This window comes from Macaca mulatta, chromosome 9 (genome assembly GCF_049350105.2).
Source record: "Macaca mulatta isolate MMU2019108-1 chromosome 9, T2T-MMU8v2.0, whole genome shotgun sequence".
Classification (NCBI taxonomy): domain Eukaryota; kingdom Metazoa; phylum Chordata; class Mammalia; order Primates; family Cercopithecidae; genus Macaca; species Macaca mulatta.
Window position 1 is genome coordinate 14,730,940 of NC_133414.1, and position 21,682 is coordinate 14,752,621.

The following is a 21,682-nucleotide window of genomic DNA, read 5'->3' on the forward strand; positions in this document are numbered from 1 at the left end:
TTGAACCTCTTTCTGAATGGGTTTTTACTCACTTATTTTACTTTTAATGAAGTAGAGAAGTCTCCACGGCCACCTCTTAAGGAGAAGAGAGTTCAGGGAATTCAGGAGTCACCATGCTTTTCTGCGGAGCTTGATGTCCCTGCGCTACCAAGAACCAAGCGGGTGGCTCGGACACCAAAGGCTTCACCTCCAGGTGTGGTACTTGAGGCCTCAATATCTTGGCACTGTTGTTTATGTTTGTGTGTGTGTGGGTGTCTGTGTCTTTTGGTCTGTCTTATCTCCCCATTGAGAAAGAAAGTCAGTTTCTTGGGAATGGGAGCCACGTGATCTGTTTTGTGTTCTTCCTCTAGATCTCAAAGTGCCTAGAAAATCCTTAGGGCCAAGGCACGGGGCGGGAGGATTGCTTGATCCTAGGAGCCTGAGACCAGCCTGGGTTGTATAGCAAGACCCTATCTCTACAGTAAATGTAAACAAATTAGCCAGGTGTGGTGCTTGCCTGTAGTCTCAGCTACCTGAGAGGCTGAGGTGGGAGGATCATTTGAGCTCAGGAGGTTGAGGCTAGAGTGAGCTGTCATCACGCCACTGCACTCCATCCTCTTCCACAGAGTAAGACCCTATGTGAAAAAAAGAAAATCCTTAGGTACAGAGTAGCTATTTACAAAGTACTTAACAGGTTGAATTTTTTTGTTATTTCTGTAGTCTCATAGTTTTACCAGGATTGTCATAAGGAAAGCCACTGGTCAGGTTCTCATTCTTTAGGCTTGTGAAGTTATTTCCTTAGAAAATGGTCAAGTTTTATTTGAAGCCAGGTTGTATTAAACCAAAAGGGCTGTTCTTTAGAAATGACTTCTTTGCCAGGAGTATAGGATGGTGTTCAAATACAGTCCTATTTCAGCACACACATGTATATGCACAAAGCAACAATGAAAAGGATTTCTGCACTATGTATTGGTTTTCTTGTATTGCCAGGAGACATAAGACAAGGTGGTCCTGATAGAACATGGGTTGGAGGACACAGCGTTTCATTGGCTACATGTGTTTGGAAAGGCCCCTTTGAGTAGCATGGGTCTGTGCCACAGTAGTAGAGAACTACTTTCGCCTGAGTGTTCATATTAATCTGACAGCAAGTTATATATTCACATATCCATTCAGGAGTAGCATCCATCCCCTCAGGACCTTTGGCATTACTAAGGTGTTGCATTACGTAATGTCCAAAGTTTGGTTTTGAGGGTGGGGAATGGGCCTGGCCTCTAGGTTCTAAAGTTCTAGGGTCACCCTGGCCCCTAGTGGGAGAGCAGGGATCCAAAGTCCCTTTGAGAGCAAACAACAATCTTACGAAAGAGTGATATTTTATTAAGAAAAATACCCCAGTGTCTGACCTTCCGGAGAATTATCAAACACTTCTGAAATATGAAAAGTAACTCCATCAGGGATATTTAATGAAGCAATAGTGTATAGAATACCAGACCCCTAACTCTCCTTGGCTCCAGAAATAAAATGGAATGGAATGAAATGAAACAAGAAAGAAGAAAAGGGGAGCTAGCTTTGGAATTTTTATTATTTATTTATTTTTAATTTTTGAGACAGAATCTCACTGTGTCACCCAGGTTGGAGTGCAGTGGCATGATCTGGGCTCACTACAACCTCCGCCTCCTGGATTCAAGCAATTCTCCTGCCTCAGCCTCCCGAGTAGCACATGCCACCACAGCCAGCTAATTTTGTATTTTTAGTAGAGACAGGGTTTCATCATGATGGCCAGGCTGGTCTTGAACTCTTGACCTGAAGTGATCTGCCCTCCTTAGCTTCCCAAAGTGCCGGGATTACAGGTGTGAGCCACCACGTCTGGCCTGGATTTTCTTAAAGCACAATTTGAACTGTACACAGATCTCCACTAATAACTCATTCAGAAGGAGGTCTTTTCCTCCCTTTGAGAATCTGCCCCAGTGCTCTGTATTTTGATGAATACGCAGTAAACATCATTGCATAGAGAAACAGTATTTTAGAGTGGCACTGTCTAGGACAGCAGCCACTAGCCACATGTAGATATTTAAGTTTAAATTAGATTAAATGTAATTAGAAATGTATTTCCTTAAAAGCATGGGGTCACATTTAAGTGACTGATGGCCACCTGTGTCTGGTAGCTACCACTGTATTGGACAGCACCAATGTAGAACGTTGTTATCAGAGAAAGTGCTGTTGACTGTAAGGCCAAGAAATGGTATTGTAGGCATGCTTTGCTCTCAGGATTTGATTATCGCATGTGTTGCTTTAAAAAAGGAACAATCCTGGCCAGGTGCGGTGGCTCACACCTGTAATCCCAGCACTTTGTGAGGCCAAGGCGGGCGGATCACCTGAGGTCGGGAATTCGAGACCAGCATGACCAACAAGGAGAAACCCTGTTGCTACTAAAAATGCAGAATTAGCTGGGCATGGTGGCTCATGCCTGTAATCCCAGCTACTTGGGAGGCTGAGGCAGGAGAATTGCTTAAACCCGGGAGGCAGAGGTTGTGGTGAGCCGAGATCGTGCCACTGCATTCCAGCCTGGGCAACAAGAGTGAAACTCCATCTCAAAAAAAAAAGAACAATTCAGCCTGTGCTCATGTGCAGTGGCTCACGCTTATAATCCCGGCACTTTGGGAGGCCTAGGTAGATTGCTTGGGCTCAGGAGTTCAAGACCAGCCTGGGCAACATGGTAAAACCCGTCTCTACAAAAAATACAAAAACTAGCCGGACATGGTGGTACATACCTGTGGTCCCATCTACTCAGAAATCGCTTAAACCCAGGAGATGGAGGTTGCAGTGATCCCAGATCACGCCACTGCACTCCTGCCTGGGTGACACAGTGAGTGCCTGTCTCAAAGGAACAAATCTATAAAAATAAATTTTGTGATTATCTGTGTGGTTGCCTTTTCATTAATTGTGTTAATTTTCTAGAGCCCAAATGCTCATCTTCGAGGATGACAAGTGCACCCTCCCAACCACTCCAGACTATTTCTCAGAACAAACCTAGTGGGATAACTAGAGGTCAAATGGTGGGGACCCCAGGAAGCTCTGGGGAAGCGGCTCAACCCATCTGTGTGGAAGCCTTCTCCGGCCTGCGGCTCAGGTCAGTAGCTATGCCATCTATTCATATGTGCCACTGCATAGCTTTTTGTGCCTCTCGGTGTCTTTTAGAAGTACTGTGTTTGTACATCAGGATCCACAAAACCCCAGCAGCTTTTGGACTATACAAAACACCACCGTAAGACTAGCAGTAGCCCTGGGTTTAAGTACAGTTGCATATAAAATGTTTAAGAAAGACTTTTTCTTGTGTATATAATCAACAAAGAATATGTATCTATAAAAAGAAATGGACAAATGGTAGTATATTTAATCAGAAATTGACAGATGGAAACAGACTTTTAAAATTTTTCTCCATCTCTTTTGAGGTATAATTTAGACTATTTTTAAATACACAGAGAGTTTAACCAGGATGATATTTATGCAATTGAGCAATTACTGGATTGCTTTGGCTCTTCTGGGTCTTTTGTGGTTCCGTATAAATTTTAGGATCATTTTTTCTGTTTCTATTGATTCTTATAATTGATGTTAAGAAAAATAGCTATGCCATTTTTCTTTTTTAACTTTTTTTTTTTTTTTTGAGACAAAGTCTCGCTCTTGTCCCCCAGGCTGGAGTGCAGTGGTGCGATCTCAGCTCACTGCAACCACCGCCTCCCGGGTTCAAGCAATTCTCCTGCCTTGGCCCCCCCAAGTAACTGGGATTACAGGTGCCTGCCACCATGCCTGGCTAATTTTTTTTTGTATTTTTAGTTGAGATGGGGTTTCACCATGTTGACCAGGCTGGTCTAGAACTCCAGACCTCGGGTGATCCACCTGCCTCGGCCTCCCAAAGTGCTGGGATTACAGGCGTGATGCCCAGCTGCCGTTTTTCTTTCTAATAGCATTTTTAAGGCAAATTTATATTCTTTGCATCTGTTATGGGGAGAAATTTAAGATAGCCTGTTAAAATAGGAATATATTCCAAGCTCAGTTCAATTAAAAACTATATTCAAATCCTGGACTTTTATGGCTTTTTACTTTATTTTTATTTTTTTAATTATCTATACTCCGTGTCACTACTCCATTGCATCTCCATCATTACATCTGGATAATCCCGGAGCAGAACAGTAATCTTTACTGTGTGACTGGATTGCTTTTCGCACAGTCCATTTGAGGAACTAAGTGAAACCCTCTAAAACTCTTAAACTTTGTCAGTCTAAACATCAGCCAACAACTAAAACTGCTAAGCTCTTAAAGTATATATTATTAGGCAGAGAAGAACAAGTGTTGCCAACATACAATAAACGTGTATTATAAGGCTGGGTGTGGTAGCTGACACCTGCAATCCTAGCACTTTAGGAGGCCAGGGCAGGAGGATTGCTTGAAGTCAGAAGCTCGAGACTAGCTGGTGCAACACAGTGAGACTTCATCTCTACAAAAAGTAAATTAGCTGGACGCAGTGGCATGCACCTGTAGTCCTAGCTACTTGTGGGGTAGGGGGAGTGCTGAGGCAGGAAGATCACGTGAGCCCAGGAGTTCAAGACTGCAGTGAGCTATGCTCATACCACTGCACTCCAGCCTGGGCAACACAGCAAGACCCTGTTTCTACAAACAAAAAAGAAGTGTCTTGTAAAGACTTGGTATTCTCCAAAACTGAAGAATGTATTTATGTCTTAATTACATCTGAGACACAGTCTGAGAAATAGAATACAACAGTAGAAGCTGTGGTTTTCATTGACGGGGCAGCAGGGTTCCTTCTCAAGGTAGAGAATTGCCCCTCCCTGAGATGCTACTGCCTGCCCCAGCCATGGCCCACTTGAAGCGCCGCACGGGTACTGAACCATGTTGCTGCTGGTGGGCGTTTATTGCACATGTGAATCAAAATTGAGATAAAAGAGACTTAAACGACTCAGCAAAAGCTTCTGAGTGGCTTTTAAATTTAAGGGATTACAGAATTGTTTGAGTCTCTTTGTCATTGTTATACATGAACCTCAGGCCCTAAAAATACTCTAAAGGACATATTCATAGAAATTCCCCGACACAGGTTGAGGATCCCTTATCCAAAATGCTTGGGACCAGAACTGTTTTGGATTTTGGATTCTGGAATATTTACATTATATAGAATTGCTGGTTAAGAATCCCAAATCTAAAATCCAAAATCCGAAATGCTACAGTGTTTCCTTTGAGTGTCATGTTTGTGCTTAGAAAGTTTTAGATTTTGGAGCCTTTTTGTTTGTTTGTTTGTTTGTTTTTGTAATCTATTAACTCACTGTTATGGAAAAAACCCTGGGCTGTATGGAAGAACTTTTCCCTAGCTGGGCATGGTGACTCACATCTGTATTCCCAGCACTTTGGGAGGCTGAAGGGGGTAGATTGCTTGAGCTCAGGAGCTTGAGACCAGCCTGGGCAACAGGGCAAAACCCCATCTCTACAGAAACAAAATTTAGCCTGGTGTGGTGACATGCGCCTCTAGTTCCAGCTGCTTGGGAGGCTGAGTGGGGAGGTCCAGGCTGCAGTGGGCCAAGGTTGTGCTACTGCACTCCATCCTGGACAACAGAGCAAGACCCTATCTCAAAAAAAAAAAAAAAAAAAAAAAGGTTTCCTCAAAACTGGGAAGGATCCAAAAGTGAAAGAATGACTCAGACTTACATGTAAGGCACTCCTGGATGGCAGCAAGATTGTTTGGGAGATCTGCTCGTTTGTCTATTTTTGCTTTGGTTACCTGTGCTTATGAGTTACTACTCAACAAATCTTAGCCAAGACCAATGTCCTAGAGAGTTTCCCCAATGTTTTATTTTAGTAATCTCATAGTTTCAAGACTTAGATTTAAGTCTTTAATCTTTTTCTTTGAGACAGTCTCGCTCTGTTGCCCTGGCTGGAGTACAGTGTCGTGATCTCAGCTCACTGCAACCTCTGCCTCCCGAGTAGCTCGGACTACAAGCACACACCACAATGCCTGGCTAATTTTTGGATTTTTAGTAGAAACTGCCATGCTAGCCAGCCTGGGTCTCAAACTCCTGACCTCAGGTGATCCACCTGCCTCGGCCTCCCAAAGTGCTGGGATTACAGGCATGAGCCACCGTGCCTAGCCTCTTGAATACATTTTGATTTGATTTTTGTATATGGCAAGAAATAGAAGTCTAGTTTCATTCTCCTGCATATGGATATCCAGTTTTCACCACACCATTTATTGAAGAGACTGTCCTTTCCCCAGTGTATGTTCTTTGCATCTTTGTTGAAAATGAGTTCATTGCAGATTTATGGATTCATTTCTGGGTTCTCTGTGCCAGTACCATGCTGCTTTGGTTACTATAGCTTTAGTATAATTTGAAGTCAGGTAATGTGATTCCTCCAGTTTTGTTCTTTTTGCTCAGGATTGCTTTGGCTATTTGGAGTCTTTTGTGCTTCCATATACCTTTAGGACTGTTTTTTCTATTTATGTGAAGACTGTCATTGGACCTTTGATGGGGATTGCATTGACGCTCTAGATTGCTTTGGATAGTATGGACATTTGAACAACCTTGATTGTTTCAATCCATGAACATGGGCTATTTTTCCGTATTTGGATCCTCTTTAAGGATTCCATATTCCATATTTGGATCCATATTTGGATCTTCTTTAATTTCTTGAATCAATGTTTTTTAGTTTTTATTGTAGAGATCTTTCACTTCTTTGGTTAAGTGTATTCCTAGGTGTTTCATTTGGAGCAGTTGTAAATGGGATTACTTTCTTGATTTCTTTTTCAGATTGTTGATTGTTGGCATATAGAAATGCTACTGATTTTTGAATATCGATTTTGTATCCTGCAACTTTATTGAATTGGTTTATCAGTGCTAATAGTATTTTGGTGGAGTCTTTAGGTTTTTCCAAATATAAGATCCTATCATCTGCAAACAGGGATAATTTGACTTCTTTTCTAATTCAGACGCCCTTTATTCCTTTCTCATCTAATTGCTCTAGTTAAGACTCCTCTAAGCTGTTTGCCTACTGTGTATGTGTGATGAGACTTTTTTCTTGGTGTGTTCCCAGATATGCTCCAGAATGGTTGGGTTCTCAGGGACATCTGCTTTTCGGCTGGGCACCACGGCTGTGGCCCACTACCTGGCCTTCAGGGTTCAGGCAGCTGACATACACCCTTAAGTAACTTGGGGTGAGCAGGGAACTTACCACACCACAATCACAGAAATCAGACAAAGGAAAGAATTTTTCCACTGAAGTCAATGTTTTGCTTCCTGAATATTCTTCATTGTTCAAACTTAGCTCTGGGACTTTCTGTTCCAGAAGACTCATGAAATAGTGAAGAAGCATGTTTTTCTCTGAGTGTCTTTTCTCATCTGCAAATATGTAATGCAATCAAAGATGAAACAAATGGGAATAACCCTAAGTTTTTTGACCAGTCATTAGGAACAAGAATATGTTAATTGAAGCTACATTCAAAAGCCTTTACTATATGTCAAAATGTTGTCTTTTAAAAAAATTCAGTTAGAATAGTAGAACCTGTGAAATTCTTGCATAATTGATGAAATTTAGATGTCTTATTTATGAATATCAATTCATGGTTTTGTAATAAAGTAAAAAAGGATTGATTTCAGAAGAATATTAAAATTTACATAATTTAAGAGCTTAAAGGATTTGTTATCTTTCTTGTATTCTATATAAGCCCTAGATCTATATCCAAAGAAAGGCAAACCTAGCTTTAAAAATTATCTTAGAGGCTAGGCGTGGTGGCTTACACCTGTAATCCCCACACTTTGGGAGACCAAGGCGAGCAGATCGTTTGAGGCCAGGAGTTTGAGACCAGCCTGGCCAACATGACAAAACCCCATCTCTACTAAAAATACAAACATTAGCCAGGTGTGATGGCGGGTGCCTGTAGTCCCAGCTACTCAGGAGGCTAAGGTAGGAGAATCGCTTGAACCCGGGAGGTGGAGGCTGCAGTGAGCCGAAATTGCACCACTGCAATTTCACAGCCAAAATTGCGCCTATATGTATATATATATATTTATTTATTTGCTGAAAAAATGGATGCCTTGGTCATACTATATTACTAAGCTTCCCAAGAACAGGTACTGTAGAGGTTTCTGACCATCACACTCCCTTACCACCTGCTAAGATGACAGGTAATTTTTTTATTAGAATCATAATTACTAATCATTAGTTTCTTAACCCAGGCGACCTCGAGTATCCTCCACAGAAATGAACAAGAAAATGACCGGCCGAAAACTGATCAGACTGTCTCAGATCAAGGAAAAGATGGCCAGAGAGAAGCTGGAAGAAATAGACTGGGTGACATTTGGGGTTATATTAAAGAAGGTTACGCCACAGAGTGGAAACAATGTGAGCCATTGTATTGATTTCTTAGCTGTTTTACTGCAAACTAACAGTGGGAACTTGATGTCCTGAATTTGTTAACTGGAACCTGTTGGTGTTTCATTTAGAAATAAGTATAGTAAGTTCCAGAACCGCCACACATCATTGAGTTGGTATCCAGCGGGTATATGCAAAGGATGCTCTATTTAAATAAGACCTGGTGGTACAGGTTTCTTGGGCTTTCCATTGTCCAAATCATTCTTACTGCATTTCACCTGTCATTGTTTTTGGTGACACATGTGGTTGTCCCTGTGACACTGTAATCTCTCCCATGGAGGAGAGGGACAAGTAACTAGAGAGGCTGAGTTCACAGATTCTTTGGAGGTCCCTTTAGATGTAAGACGTCAACCACAGAAGTGCTGAAATTGCTGGCCTGTGTCAGTATTGTATGATATATTTAATTTGATCGTTATCACCAAAGATCTAACAAGTTTCAAAATCACTTTTGACTGAGTCATAAATGGGAAAGTTATTCTGTGACCTGGCAAGTCAGATAGCCTGGCTTCTAAGCCTGTGCCCTTAACTAGCGACGTTACCTTAGGTTGGCCATTAATCTTTCTTTAGCAGCTTCCATCTCCTTATCTATAAAAATGAAGGAATTGGCTTTGGTTAGATTGAAAATCTCACCTGTCTCTAAAATACTGTGATTGTTCGTGCTCAATCATGATGTTATTCTCTAATTTAGACCTTGGCCAATCTTTGGTTTTTTGTGAGAGCTGACATCGAGTTGAATTTTAAGAGTACCTGGTCCTAAGCCATTATCCTCAGCAAACTAACGGAGGAACAGAAAACTGAACATTGCATGTTCTCATTTATAAGTGGGAGCTGAACAATGAGATCACATGGACACAAGGAGGGGAACAACACACACTGGGGCCTGTTGGGGGAGGGCAGGGAAGGGGAGAGCATTAGGGAAAAGAGCTAATGCACGCCGGGCTTCATACCTAGGTGGTGGGTTGACAGGTGCAGCAAACCACCATGACACACGTTTACCTATGTAACAAACCTGCACGTCCTGCACATGTACCCTGGAACTTAAAAAAATTTAAAAAAATTAAAGATTACCCGGTCCTACACTAGCCCTATTGCTATTAAGGTAAATGTGGACAGGTCTGGTTTCCCTTTGATTAAATTCTTAGTTACTTCATAAGTGGCTGTATTTACATGATAATAATAGACACAAGAATTTATTTATTTATTTATTATTATACTTTAAGTTCTAGGGTACATGTGCATAACATGCAGGTTTGTTACCTATATATACTTGTGCCATGTTGATGTGCTGCACCCATCAACTCATCATTTACATCAGGTATAACTCCCAATGCAATCCTTCCCCCCTCCCCTCTCCCCACAATAGGCCCCAGAGTGTGATGTTCCCCTTCCCGAGTCCAATTGATCTCATTGTTCAGTTCCCACCTATGAGTGAGAACATGCGGTGTTTGATTTTCTGTTTTTGCGATAGTTTGCTGAGAAGGATGGTGTCCAGCTGCATCCATGTCCCTACAAAGGACACAAACTCATCCTTTTTTATGGCTGCATAGTATTCCATGGTATATATGTGCCACATTTTCTTAATCCAGTCTGTCACTGATGGACATATGGGTTGATTCCAAGTCTTTGCTATTGAGACACGAGAATTTATCTGAACTATTCCAAGACAGGCATTGCACAAATCCATGGAAGATGGATTCTAGTGCTCAGAGTCTGGGCAGGAGATTCCATACTGTAGCCCATAACCATACCCAGCCCAGATGCCTCTGTGAGATAGTGCAAGTCAAGATTATTCAAAGTATTCTGGTTTTAAAAACATCTAAAAAAGTGGAGGTTTTTCACGTTATAATCGGTCAGCATTTTGAGCTGTATTTCTTCAGATACTTAGTAATACTTCCGAAACGTTAAGGTTAAACTCAACCAGTTTTCGTGAAATGATGCTTTTGTTTTTCTGGTAAGCTAAGCAAAGATTTAATAGCCTAGAGAGGAAAATTCTTTATTATATTAGTAACAGACTTAGGCCACGCTTGGTGGCTCACGTCTGTAACCCCAATGCTTTGAGAGGATGGGGTGGGAGGATTACTTGAGCCCAGGAATTCATGACAAGCCTGGGCAACATGGTGAGACCTCATCTCTTTTTTTTTTTTTTTTTTTTTTTTTTTTTTTTTTTTTGAGACGGAGTCTCGCTCTGTCGCCCAGGCTGGAGTGCAGTGGCCGGATCTCAGCTCACTGCAAGCTCCGCCTCCCGGGTTCGGGCCATTCTCCTGTCTCAGCCTCCGCAGTAGCTGGGACTACAGGCGCCCGCCACCTCGCCCGGCTAGTTTTTTGTATTTTTTAGTAGAGACGGGGTTTCACCGTGTTAGCCAGGATGGTCTCGATCTCCTGACCTCGTGATCCGCCCGTCTCGGCCTCCCAAAGTGCTGGGATTACAGGCTTGAGCCACCGCGCCCGGCGAGACCTCATCTCTATGAAAAGAAACAAAAAAAAAAAATTAGCTGGGGCTGGTAGCACGTGCCTGTAGTCCCAGCTGCTGAGGAGGCTGAGGGTGGAGGATCCCTCTGAGCCCAGGAGTTGGAGTGAGCAACGGGACGTGATTGCACCACTGCCTTCCAGCCTGGGTGACAGAGCAAGACCCTGTCTCTAAAAATAATAATCATCGTATAATTAATCAATGATATAGAATAGATTTACTCAATTTACCTAACATTGATTCATATCAGTAAGTTATTAAATGGTAGTGTCATACCTTCCACTGTCCTTTTAATGATGTGCGCGTGTGTCTCTGCATCATTAGAAAGGCAGTACTATCCCACTCCCTCTGCTTAGACCCAAGATAATTAGAGACTCTGCTAACAAGTTTGCCACCAGCTTGCTTTATTTCAGCTGCATCTCTAACATGAGAAGGGTAATAGAATGCAAAAGCCTAGAGAATGGGTTAATTTACAGTTATCACACATGCTGACGATACATATTCGAGTAACAACAAAACTTGGATTTAATGGATTATATGCATATAGTTTTCCATTGTAAAACTCTTGAACGATAAATGAGCATAACCTACAAGTCAAAAATTATAAAAAAAATTAAAATGACTCTTTGTTCCAGGGAAAAACCTTCAGCATCTGGAAACTGAATGATCTTCGTGACCTGACACAATGCGTGTCCTTGTTCTTATTTGGAGAAGTTCACAAAGCGCTCTGGAAGACGGAGCAGGGGACTGTCATAGGGATCCTCAATGCCAACCCCATGAAGCCCAAGGATGGTTCAGAGGAGGTAAGAGCCTGTTTCTGGGATTTGAGCGATGATTGTCCTCACAAGTTAACTGAGTTTTATCAAAGACGTTTGAGGCTGCACACAGTGGCTCACACCTGTAATCCTAACACTTAGGGAGGCCAAAGCGGGAGGATCACTTGAGCCCAGGAGTTCAAAACCAGCCTAGGCAACACAGTGAGACCCCCATCTCCACAAACATGTAAAAATTCACTGTGAGTGGGCGCACAACTGTAGTTCCAGCTATTCAGGAGGCTGCAGTGGGATGTTGAGGCTCTAGTGAGCCCTGATTGTGCCACTGCATGCCAATCTAGGTAACAAAGTAAGTCCCCATCTCAAAAAAAAAAGAAAAGAAAAAAGTTTGTATTAGTCTACCTCCAGAAAATAAGTCATGCTTTTATGTGATTGTGTCTCTGTGAATCTGGCTTTTCATGTTTTATTTATTCATTACCCACCAGTATTCTGAATTTCCACCTATTCTAAAATGTTTGTAACAACTACCTTTATTCTGTCTTTTCAAACTAGTTACAAAGTTCTTGGAGGTTTTTTTTTTAACTATTATACTCAGATTTCCTTAGATTCATACTTTTTTTTTTTTTTTTTTTTGAGAGTGAGTCTTGCTCTGTTGCCTAGGCTGGAGTACAGTGATATATTCTTGACTCACTGCAACCTCCATCTCCTGGGTGCGAGTGATACTTCCACCTCTGCCTCCTGAGTAGCTAGAACTACAGGTGTGCACCACCACGCTCTGCTAATTTTTGTGGGGTTTGCATGTGTGTGTGTGTGTGTGTGTGATGGAGTTTCACTCTTGTTGCCCAGGCTGGAGTGCAATGGAACGATCTTGGCTCACTTCAACCTCCGCCTCCCAGGTTCAAGTGATTCTTCTCCCTCAGCCTCCCAAGTAGCTGGGATTACAGGCATGCACCACCATGCCCAGCTATTTTTTTTTGTATTTTTAGTAGAGACGAGGTTTCACCATGTTGGCCAGGCTGGTTTCAAACTCCTGACCTCAGATGAGCCACCCACCTTGGCCTCCCAAAGTGCTGGGATTATAGCCATGAGCCACCACGCCCAGCCTATTTTTGTGTGTTTTTTAGGGACAGGGTGTCACTATGTTGCCCAGGCTTGTCTTGAACCCCGGGACTCAAGTGATCCACCTGCCTCAGCCTCCCAAAGTGCTAGGATTACAAGTGTGAGCCACCGTGCCTGGCATGATTCCTTATATAAATTTTTATGGTGGCATCAAGAAAGCAGTGTTTTATAATTGAGGGAATTTTGCTTCATTGACTATGACAACCATAGCTGCAGTTTAAAATCAAAGTGAATTTTCATCTTCTCAAATACTAGAGTTTTGGCACTATCCACTGCTTCTCTAGGAAATCGCAAATCTAGACACAGTGTGAATAGCAGCTGGCAGTTCTCTACTCTGACCCAGCACGGAGCTTTCCTCTATTGTAGTCAGATTATTCTTTTCAAGAGAAGTGAGAAAAATGTTATCTCATTCCTTGCTTTCACCAGAGAACGGCAACAAATCTTCCTCTATTGGTTAGGAATGTGTTTGGCTGCAAATAACAAACAAACTTAAGTACAGTTTCTTTTCAACAATAAACAGTGGGACTTCTTTTTCTTACATATATTTTTTAAAAATCCAGATTTAGACACTATAGCGATTTAAGAGTGACATCTCTGTGAATCTCAGCCTTTCTCTCCTGGTCACAAGATGCCTTTGAAACTCTAGCCATCACTGTGAAGTGGCATACCGTGGAAGGGTGCCAGTTTCTTGGAGAGGAACACCGTACACTCTTTACCAATCCCGTGGGAGAGCTCTAAACACCCTGCCAATTTCTACTATTTCTAGATCTGGTAGGTTCCCAGGTCTGGCTGGAAGCTTTGTACAAACCCAGCTGCCAGTGGTTCAGCACAAACCAAGCTACCCGCAGCTTTGCACAAGCCCGCCTGCGGGAGTATGCGTCCAGGAGACAAAACACTTATACAAGTTGAGTGAAGCACCTTAGGCAGCGAGAGTCCACGGAAGCCTAGGATCTAGGTTGAGCCAGTCCACCAAAGCTTAGGAAAGGCACTCCAGGCAGGCAGAGTCCTGTCTGCTCATGGCGCTCTTCACCCTGCAGCGAAGGGATTGTGAAAGCACCCTGATCCGAGTTTTATAACCTGGAGGCCACTTGGCTTATTGAGCTCAAGTGTTGTAGGAGATCTTCTCATAGGAGGGGTGAGGACAAAGACCGAGCTATTTGGGACAGTCCCTCTTGGTACAGTCTCTCCACGAGGAGAATTGCAAACAAGAAGGGAGAGAGCTGAGTTCAGCGAGGCCTTTCAGGAACTTGTCTCCCTCCAGTCATCTCCATTCAAGGCAAGAAGTGAGGAGGAAGGGGGAACCAGCCTCCTAACTCATTTTATCAGGAAAGCAAAAGCTTCCCTACCAACTCCTGTTTACGTCTGAGCATCTAGAACTTATCACATAACTAATGCTAGCTCTAAGGAGTGCTGGGAAAACAGGAAACAGGATCTATTACCTGAGGCTGAGAACTCGGCCAGCCCAGACAAAATCAGGATTCCATTCGCAAAGATGAAGGAAAGGATGGAAAATGGGAAGAGAACTGAAGGTGCCTTCTGCACCCCTGTTCCTAAAACAGTGATAGAGCACTGGCTTCAGATTCCTTTAGACCAGTGAAACCTCTCTCCTTGTTTCTAAAACTGATAGAGCACTGGCTTCAGATTCCTTTAAACCAGTAAAACCTCTCTCCTTTTTGAGACAGGGCCTCACTCTGTTACCCAGGCTGGAGTGCAGTGGTGCGATCACAGCTCACTGCAGCCTCAACTTCCCAGGCTGTAGTGATCCTCCCACTTCAGCCTCCCAAGTAACTGGGACTACACGCACGCACCACCACGCCTGGCTAATTTTTGTGTTTTTCTGTGGAGACAGGGTTTTGCCACATTGCCTAGGCTAGTCTCAAACTCTTGACCTCAAGCGATCCGCCCGCCTCGGCCTCCCACAGTGCTAGGATTGTAGGCATGAGCCACTGCGCCCGGCAGTAACCTTCTTAAATCAGCACCACCCATTCTTTTTTCTATTCCTGCTAATAAAAGGCCATAATTTTGTCTGTCTTTAACTCCTGCCCCACCTTTTTCTTACAGGTGTGTTTATCTATTGATCATCCTCAGAAGGTCTTAATTATGGGTGAAGCTCTTGACTTGGGAACCTGTAAAGCCAAGAAGAAGAACGGAGAGCCGTGCACGCAGACTGTGAATTTGGTTGGTTTCAGCCTTGTTAGGATGGTTTCTGCTAAAGAAAAAAACAGTTAGGAATAAACTGTAGGTACTTTAGCTGTGATGACCAGTTTGGAATTGAGTGTCCCACTTAAAGGAAGAGTCAAAATGAAAAAATTTAATGTGTGGTTAATAATTGCCAGTTTTGGCCGGGCGCAGTGGCTCAAGCCTGTAATCCCAGCACTTTGGGAGGCCGAGACGGGTGGATCACGAGGTCAGGAGATCGAGACCATCCTGGCTAACACGGTGAAACCCCGTCTCTACTAAAAAATAGAAAAAACTAGCCGGGTGAGGTGGCGGGCGCCTGTAGTCCCAGCTACTTGGGAGGCTGAGGCAGGAGAATGGCGTGAACCCAGGAGGCGGAGCTTGCAGTGAGCTGAGATCCAGCCACTGCACTCCAGCCTGGGCCACTGAGGGAGACTCCGTCTCAAAAAAAAAAAAAATAATAATAATAATAATTGCCAGTTTAAAAAAGTGAGAGCAGGGGAAGGGTGGGGAGATTTAACCTCTTAGGAAAGTGATCTTTTATCTGACCAAGAGGTTTAAGACAGAATTTTTGTTTGCCTTCAATTCTTATAGTTCCACAGAGCAAACATGATGAAATACAATGAAAATTATATTTTAACCTATATTTTAACTCCATTATACCTTTTCTTAGGGCTTTTAAAAAAAATAATAGCTTCATTTAGGTATAATTCACATACCATACAATTCACCCTTTTAAAGTAAGCAATTCAGGCCAGGTGCGATGGCTCAGGCCTGTAATCTCGGCACTTTGGGAGGCAGAGGTGGACAGATCATCTGAGGTCGGGAGTTCGAGACCAGCCTGGCCAACATAGTGAAACCCCACCTCTACTACAAAAATTAGCCAGGCTTGGTGATGGGTGCCTGAAGTCCCAGCTACTTGGGAGGCTGAGGCAAGAGAATCACTTGAACCCAGGAGGCAGAGGTTTCAGTGAGCCGAGATCGCACCATTATACTTCAGCCCTGGGTGATAGAGTGAGATTCTGTCTCAAAAAAAGAATATAAATAAACAATTCAGTAATTTCTAATACATTCACACAGTTGTGCAACCATCACCACTGTGTAAATTCAGAACCCTTTCATTGCCCCGGAAAGAAACCCAGGACCCACTAGCAATCACTCCCAGTCTCCTCTCTCCCAGCCCCTGGTAAGCACTAACCTTACTGTCTCTATGGATTTGCCTCTTCTAGACATTTCATATAATGGAATCACAATATGTGGCCTTTTCTGTCTGGCTTCTTTTGCTTAGCATAATTTTTCTCACAATTGATCTATGCCGTAGCATTTATCAACACTTTATTCCTTTTTGTGGGTAAATAATATTCCATTGTATGGATATACCACATGTTGTTTTATTCTTTCATTGGTTGATAGACACTTGGGTTGTTGCCACATTTAGCTATTATGAATAATGCTGCTAACACACTCACATACAAGTTTTTATGTGGATGTATGTTTTCCTTTCCCTTGGGCATATACCTGGGAGTGGGATTGCTGGGTCAGTATGGTAACTGTCTAGATTTTGGAGGAACTGCCAGACTGGTTTCCCAAGTGGCCCCACGGTTTTACATTCCAACCAGCAATGGATGAACTTTCCAGTTCCTCCCTGTCCTCATCAGCAACTGTTACTGTATTTCTTTTTCGTTATAGACATTGTAGTAGATGTGAAGAGGTACTTCTTAGAGTTCTTTGAAAGGATTAAATGACAGGTTTTGGTTTCAGCTTTTTTTATTCCCTTATTCCTTCCTATTAAATGAATTGGTGGGCAGGAAAGAATAAGGTGGGAGACGATTGGAAAATGCGGTTTCAGAGTGAAGTACCTAACGAATCTCCCCATGAGAACTAGATTCTTAAAAATCCATTGTCTGGACAGGGGCGGTGGCTCATGCCTGTAATCCTGGCACTTTGGGTGGCCGAAGTGGGCAGATCACTTGAGGCCAGGAGTTCAAGACCAGCCTGGCCAACATGGTAAAACCCCGTCTCTAGTAAAAATACAAAAATTAGCTGGGTGTGGTGGTGCATGCCTGTAATCCCAGCTACTTGGGAGGCTGAGGCACAAGAATCACTTGAACCCGGGAGGCAGAGGTTGCAGTGAGCCAAGATCACGCCACTGCACTCCAGTCTGGGTGACAGAGTGAGACTCTGTCTCAAAAAAAAAAAAAAATCCATTGACACCATAACTACTGTTCACTCGGTAGAACAACGCTGCACCATCTCTCTTTGTTTCTCTCACTGAAAGGATAGCACTTGTCCGAGGATCAACCAGAGAAACAGCTAGAAAAACCTCTCTGGGAGCTGATTTTGTTTTTAAATTATTTTTTACTGGGGCAAAATTAACAGTTAACCATTTTAAAAATGTATATAATTCAATGGTATTTAGTTGTGTAACCACCAGCTCCCTGGTTTCAGAATTCCATCACCCTGTGAAAACACTGGCACCATAAAGTCATCACTGCCATCCCCACTCCCTCCATCTCCTGGTGACGTCTAATCTGCTTTCTGTCCCTATGGATTTGCCTCTTCTGTAAAAGGACTTCTACAACATGGGACCTTGTGTATCTGACTTCTTTTTTTTTTTTTTTTTTTTTTTGAGACGGAGTCTCCCTCTGTCGCCCAGGCTGGAGTGCAGTGGCCGGATCTCAGCTCACTGCAAGCTCCGCCTCCCGGGTTCACGCCATTCTCCTGCCTCAGCCTCCTGAGTAGCTGGGACTACAGGCGCCCGCCACCTCGCCCGGCTAATTTTTTGTATTTTTAGTAGAGACAGGGTTTCACTATGGTCTCGATCTCCTGACCTCGTGATCCGCCCACCTCAGCCTCCCAAAGTGCTGGGATTACAGGCGTGAGCCACCGCGCCCGGCTGTGTATCTGACTTCTTTCACCTAACTTGTTTTTGAGGTTCATCCTAGAAGCTGATTTCCTTTGTAGAAAGAGGGCAAGGGGAATTTCATCAGAACAGTGCTTTCAGGGGCCTCGAAGGGAAGAACTTCTTCCCCTCGGGGACTGAGTACCCCTTCCACGTTGGGAACGTTCGTGGAGGTCGGCAGGGAGGACTCTTCCTGCGTCATGTTCCGGGAAGTGGGGAGAAGGAACTGTGTCTGCTCACTGCTGTTTCCTGGCCTGTCGCCCTCATCCTGATGCCACTGCTCTGCCTTTTGCAGCGCGACTGCGAGTACTGTCAGTACCATGTCCAGGCTCAGTACAAGAAGCTCAGCGCAAAGCGCGCTGACTTACAGTCCACCTTCTCTGGAGGACGAATTCCAAAGAAGTTTGCCCGCAGAGGCACCAGCCTCAAAGAACGACTGTGCCAAGATGGCTTTTACTACGGAGGAGTTTCTTCTGCCTCATATGCAGCTTCAATGTAAGATGTTCTCGGGGCTTCTTTTGGGCAGAGGATTTTGCTTATCAAAGACTAAACCTACTAGTTGTACCTTCCTGTAACCGTCATAGGATACTTGTACAGGTTTTATCTTTCATCACTCATTGCCTGAAACAAGTTGGTTAAAGACTGCTTTTATTCCCAGGTGGAGATAAAAACTTTCAGGAGACAGACAGATTGACTTATGTTGTGTTGAACTTTAAGACAGCCCACTCTTCTCTTCAACTTTTTTTTTTTTTTTTTTTTTTTTTTTTTTTTTGGTGTGGAATCTTACTCTATCACCCAGGCTGGAGTGCAGTGGCACAGTCTCAGCTCACTGCAACCTCCATCTCCCAGGTTCAGGTGATTCTTCTGCCTCAGCCTCCTGAGTAACTGGGACTACAGGCGCGTGCCACCACGCCCAGCTAATTTTTGCATTTTTAGTACAGACAGGGTTTCACCATGTTGGCCAAGCTGGTCTCGAAATCCTGACCTCAGGTGATCTGCCTGCCTTGGCCTCCCAAAGTGGTGGGATTACAGACATGAGCTACTGCTCCCAGCCCCTCTTTGTCTTCTAATGTGAATAGTGCACCTTTGTCAGGGCCATTAAAAATGTGTTAATTACAGTGTTAACACCCTTCTAATTATTTATCCTACGACTATTTGAGTGAGGCTACAGACCTCGTGGAACCCAAATTTCATTCAGTGAGTGAATATACTATGAAGCCCCACACGGGGAGTGGGGCGATGCTGGGCAGGCATCCATGGCCCCTTGCCTGGGGAGTCAGGGTCACTAGAGTCCCTGATGCTGTAATCCAAGGGTGTCCAATCTTTTGGGTTCCCTGGGCCCCTTTAGAAGAAGAATTATCTTGGACTACACATAAAATATACTAATGATAGCTGATAAGCTAAAAAAAAAAAAAAAAAAGTCTCTTAATGTTTTAAGAAAGTTTATGAATTTGTGTTGGCCCACATTCAAAACCATCCTGGGCTGCGTGTGGCCCGCGGGCTATGGTTTGGACAAGCTTGTAATCAGTGGCCTCATCACCACATTATATAAAGTATATCTGGGGACTTGGCACGAGGCAGCTACAGTTGATCCAAGAATAAAACATAGATTTTTGGTCCCAATCCAACAGGAATGGGGCCAGAGGACTCACTTCCTGTTTCTTTTTTAACAGTAAGCATGTTTTTGAGATTTAAAATGATTTCTGAATTTTTCCAATCTGCTAAAAGCAATACATGTATATTAGTCTTTTAAAAGAACATACAATTCAACCAATGGAGAAAATAGAAACCAACTATAATCCTACCACCTGAAAAACGGTTAGTTCTAGGCCAGGCACGGTTGCTTACATGTATAATCCCAGCACTCTGGGAGGCCAAGGCAGGAGGATTGCTTAAGCCCAGGAATTTGAGACCAGCCTGAGCAACATGACAAAACCCCATCTCCACAAAATGCAAAAAAATTAGCTGGGCATGGTGGCACACGCCTGTAGTCCCAGCTGTTTGGGAGACCAAGATGGGAGCATTGCTTGGGCCTGGGGAAGTTGAGGCTGCAGTGAGTCATGAAATTGACTTGCTCCACTGCACTCCAGGCTGGACAACAGAGTGAGATCTTGTCTCAAAAAAGACCCCAAATTGTTAGTTCCTTGGTATATATACTCCTAGGTGTTATGTTTTGTTTTTTCATATGTATAAATTTTTAGTAATATAAAATGAGATCGTATTGTCCCTATTCTTAGTATCCACTTTTTTTCCAGTGTAAAATAATTAATGTTTTTCTTGTCTTATGTATTTTTAGTGGCCACATAGCATTCTTTTACATACTCTGCCTTAATTCATTTAAGCAGTTGCCTATGGGGGAACACTAATGGTGTTTCCAGTGTTTCACATTATAAACAAAGCTGTCGTTCATATTCTACATTTTTGCATAATCCTTAATTATTTAAAGATAAATATCCAGACTGCTAGATCAAAGCATTGGGTTGTTTTTTGTTTTTGTTTTTGTTTTTTTTAATTTGCCAAATTTCCTTCCAGAATGACCTCAAGCAGAGGGCCTCTAGCTTTTTGTCTGTGACACAGTGCATAAACCAGTTATGCTATTGGGCCAGGACATTAAGAAAGCCTTCTTAGGCCGGGCACGGTGGCTCACGCCTGTAATCCCAGCACTGTGGGAGGCCGAGACGGGCGGATCACGAGGTCAGGAGATCGAGACCATCCTGGCTAACACGGTGAAACCCCGTCTCTACTAAAAAATACAAAAAAATTAGCCAGGTGTGGTGGCGGGCGCCTGTAGTCCCAGCTACTCAGGAGGCTGAGGCGGGAGAATGGCGTGAACCCGGGAGGCGGAGCTTGCAGTGAGCTGAGATCCAGCCGCTGAGATCCAGCCACTGCACTCCAGCCTGGGTGACAGAGCGAGACTCCATCTCAAAAGAAAAAAAAAAAAAGAAAGCCTTCTTAGATGGTGTTTTGAGAAATTTTGACAGTGTGTGTCATAAACGATGATATCTATGCCTTCTTTACCTCATCAGAGCGTTAGGGCTTTAGTGATTCTCCTTTTGGGGTGACTTGTCATTTCAGTGCAGCAGCTGTGGCCCCTAAGAAGAAGATTCAAACCACTCTGAGTAACCTGGTCGTTAAGGGCACAAACCTGATCATCCAGGAAACACAGCAAAAACTCGGTAATTTTGTTTTTCCATAAGAAACTTCTTTCTCCAGTTTAATGATGCAGTCTTAGGGATAAAAGACTACACATTGGGTACAACGTACACTGCTCCGATGATGGGTGCACCGAAATCTCAGAAATCACCACAAAGAACTTATTCATGCACATAAATAAATAAATAAGCGAGCAAGCAGTCTTTCGGGTTGAAAATGGATACAGCTCATACTCTTAAGTAAGAAGAATCCACTCATCACCTGTACTCAGTGAGTTGTGTGGTCTAACCTAAAGCAATCAAGCCTGGTTTGCAGGACCTTAAGGAAAAAAATAGCACATTGGTTTTAGCTGTGTCTTACCTTAGTATGCTTTTTACAATTTCTTGGCCGGGCGCCGTGGCTCAAGCCTGTAATCCCAGCACTTTGGGAGGCCGAGGCGGGCGGATCACGAGGTCAGGAGATCGAGACCATCCTGGGTAACACAGTGAAACCCCGTCTCTACTAAAAATACAAAAAAAACTTAGCCGGGCGAGGTGGCAGGCGCCTGTAGTCCCAGCTACTCGGGAGGCTGAGGCAGGAGAATGGCGTGAACCCGGGAGGCGGAGCTTGCAGTGAGCTGAGATCCGGCCACTGCACTCCAGCCTGGGTGACAGAGCGAGACTCCGTCTCAAAAAAAAAAAAAAA

At 43.5% G+C, this 21,682-nt stretch overlaps 1 protein-coding gene across 4 annotated transcripts in view; it reads left to right on the top strand.

The window, feature by feature from the left end:
* MCM10 (minichromosome maintenance 10 replication initiation factor) overlaps positions 1-21,682 on the top strand; it is a 52,601-nt gene that overhangs the window by 11,305 nt on the left and 19,614 nt on the right. For 2 of the 4 annotated variants that reach the window (XM_077945770.1, XM_077945769.1), the window contains exons 5-11: positions 53-193; positions 2,935-3,106; positions 8,211-8,376; positions 11,509-11,676; positions 14,827-14,943; positions 18,141-18,340; positions 20,921-21,021. In XM_077945770.1, coding sequence (XP_077801896.1) covers positions 53-193; positions 2,935-3,106; positions 8,211-8,376; positions 11,509-11,676; positions 14,827-14,943; positions 18,141-18,340; positions 20,921-21,021 — 1,065 coding nt within the window. The remainder of the gene's footprint in view (positions 1-52; positions 194-2,934; positions 3,107-8,210; positions 8,377-11,508; positions 11,677-14,826; positions 14,944-18,140; positions 18,341-20,920; positions 21,022-21,682) is intronic. The other 2 variants (XM_077945771.1, XM_077945772.1) reach the window with 1 other exon arrangement.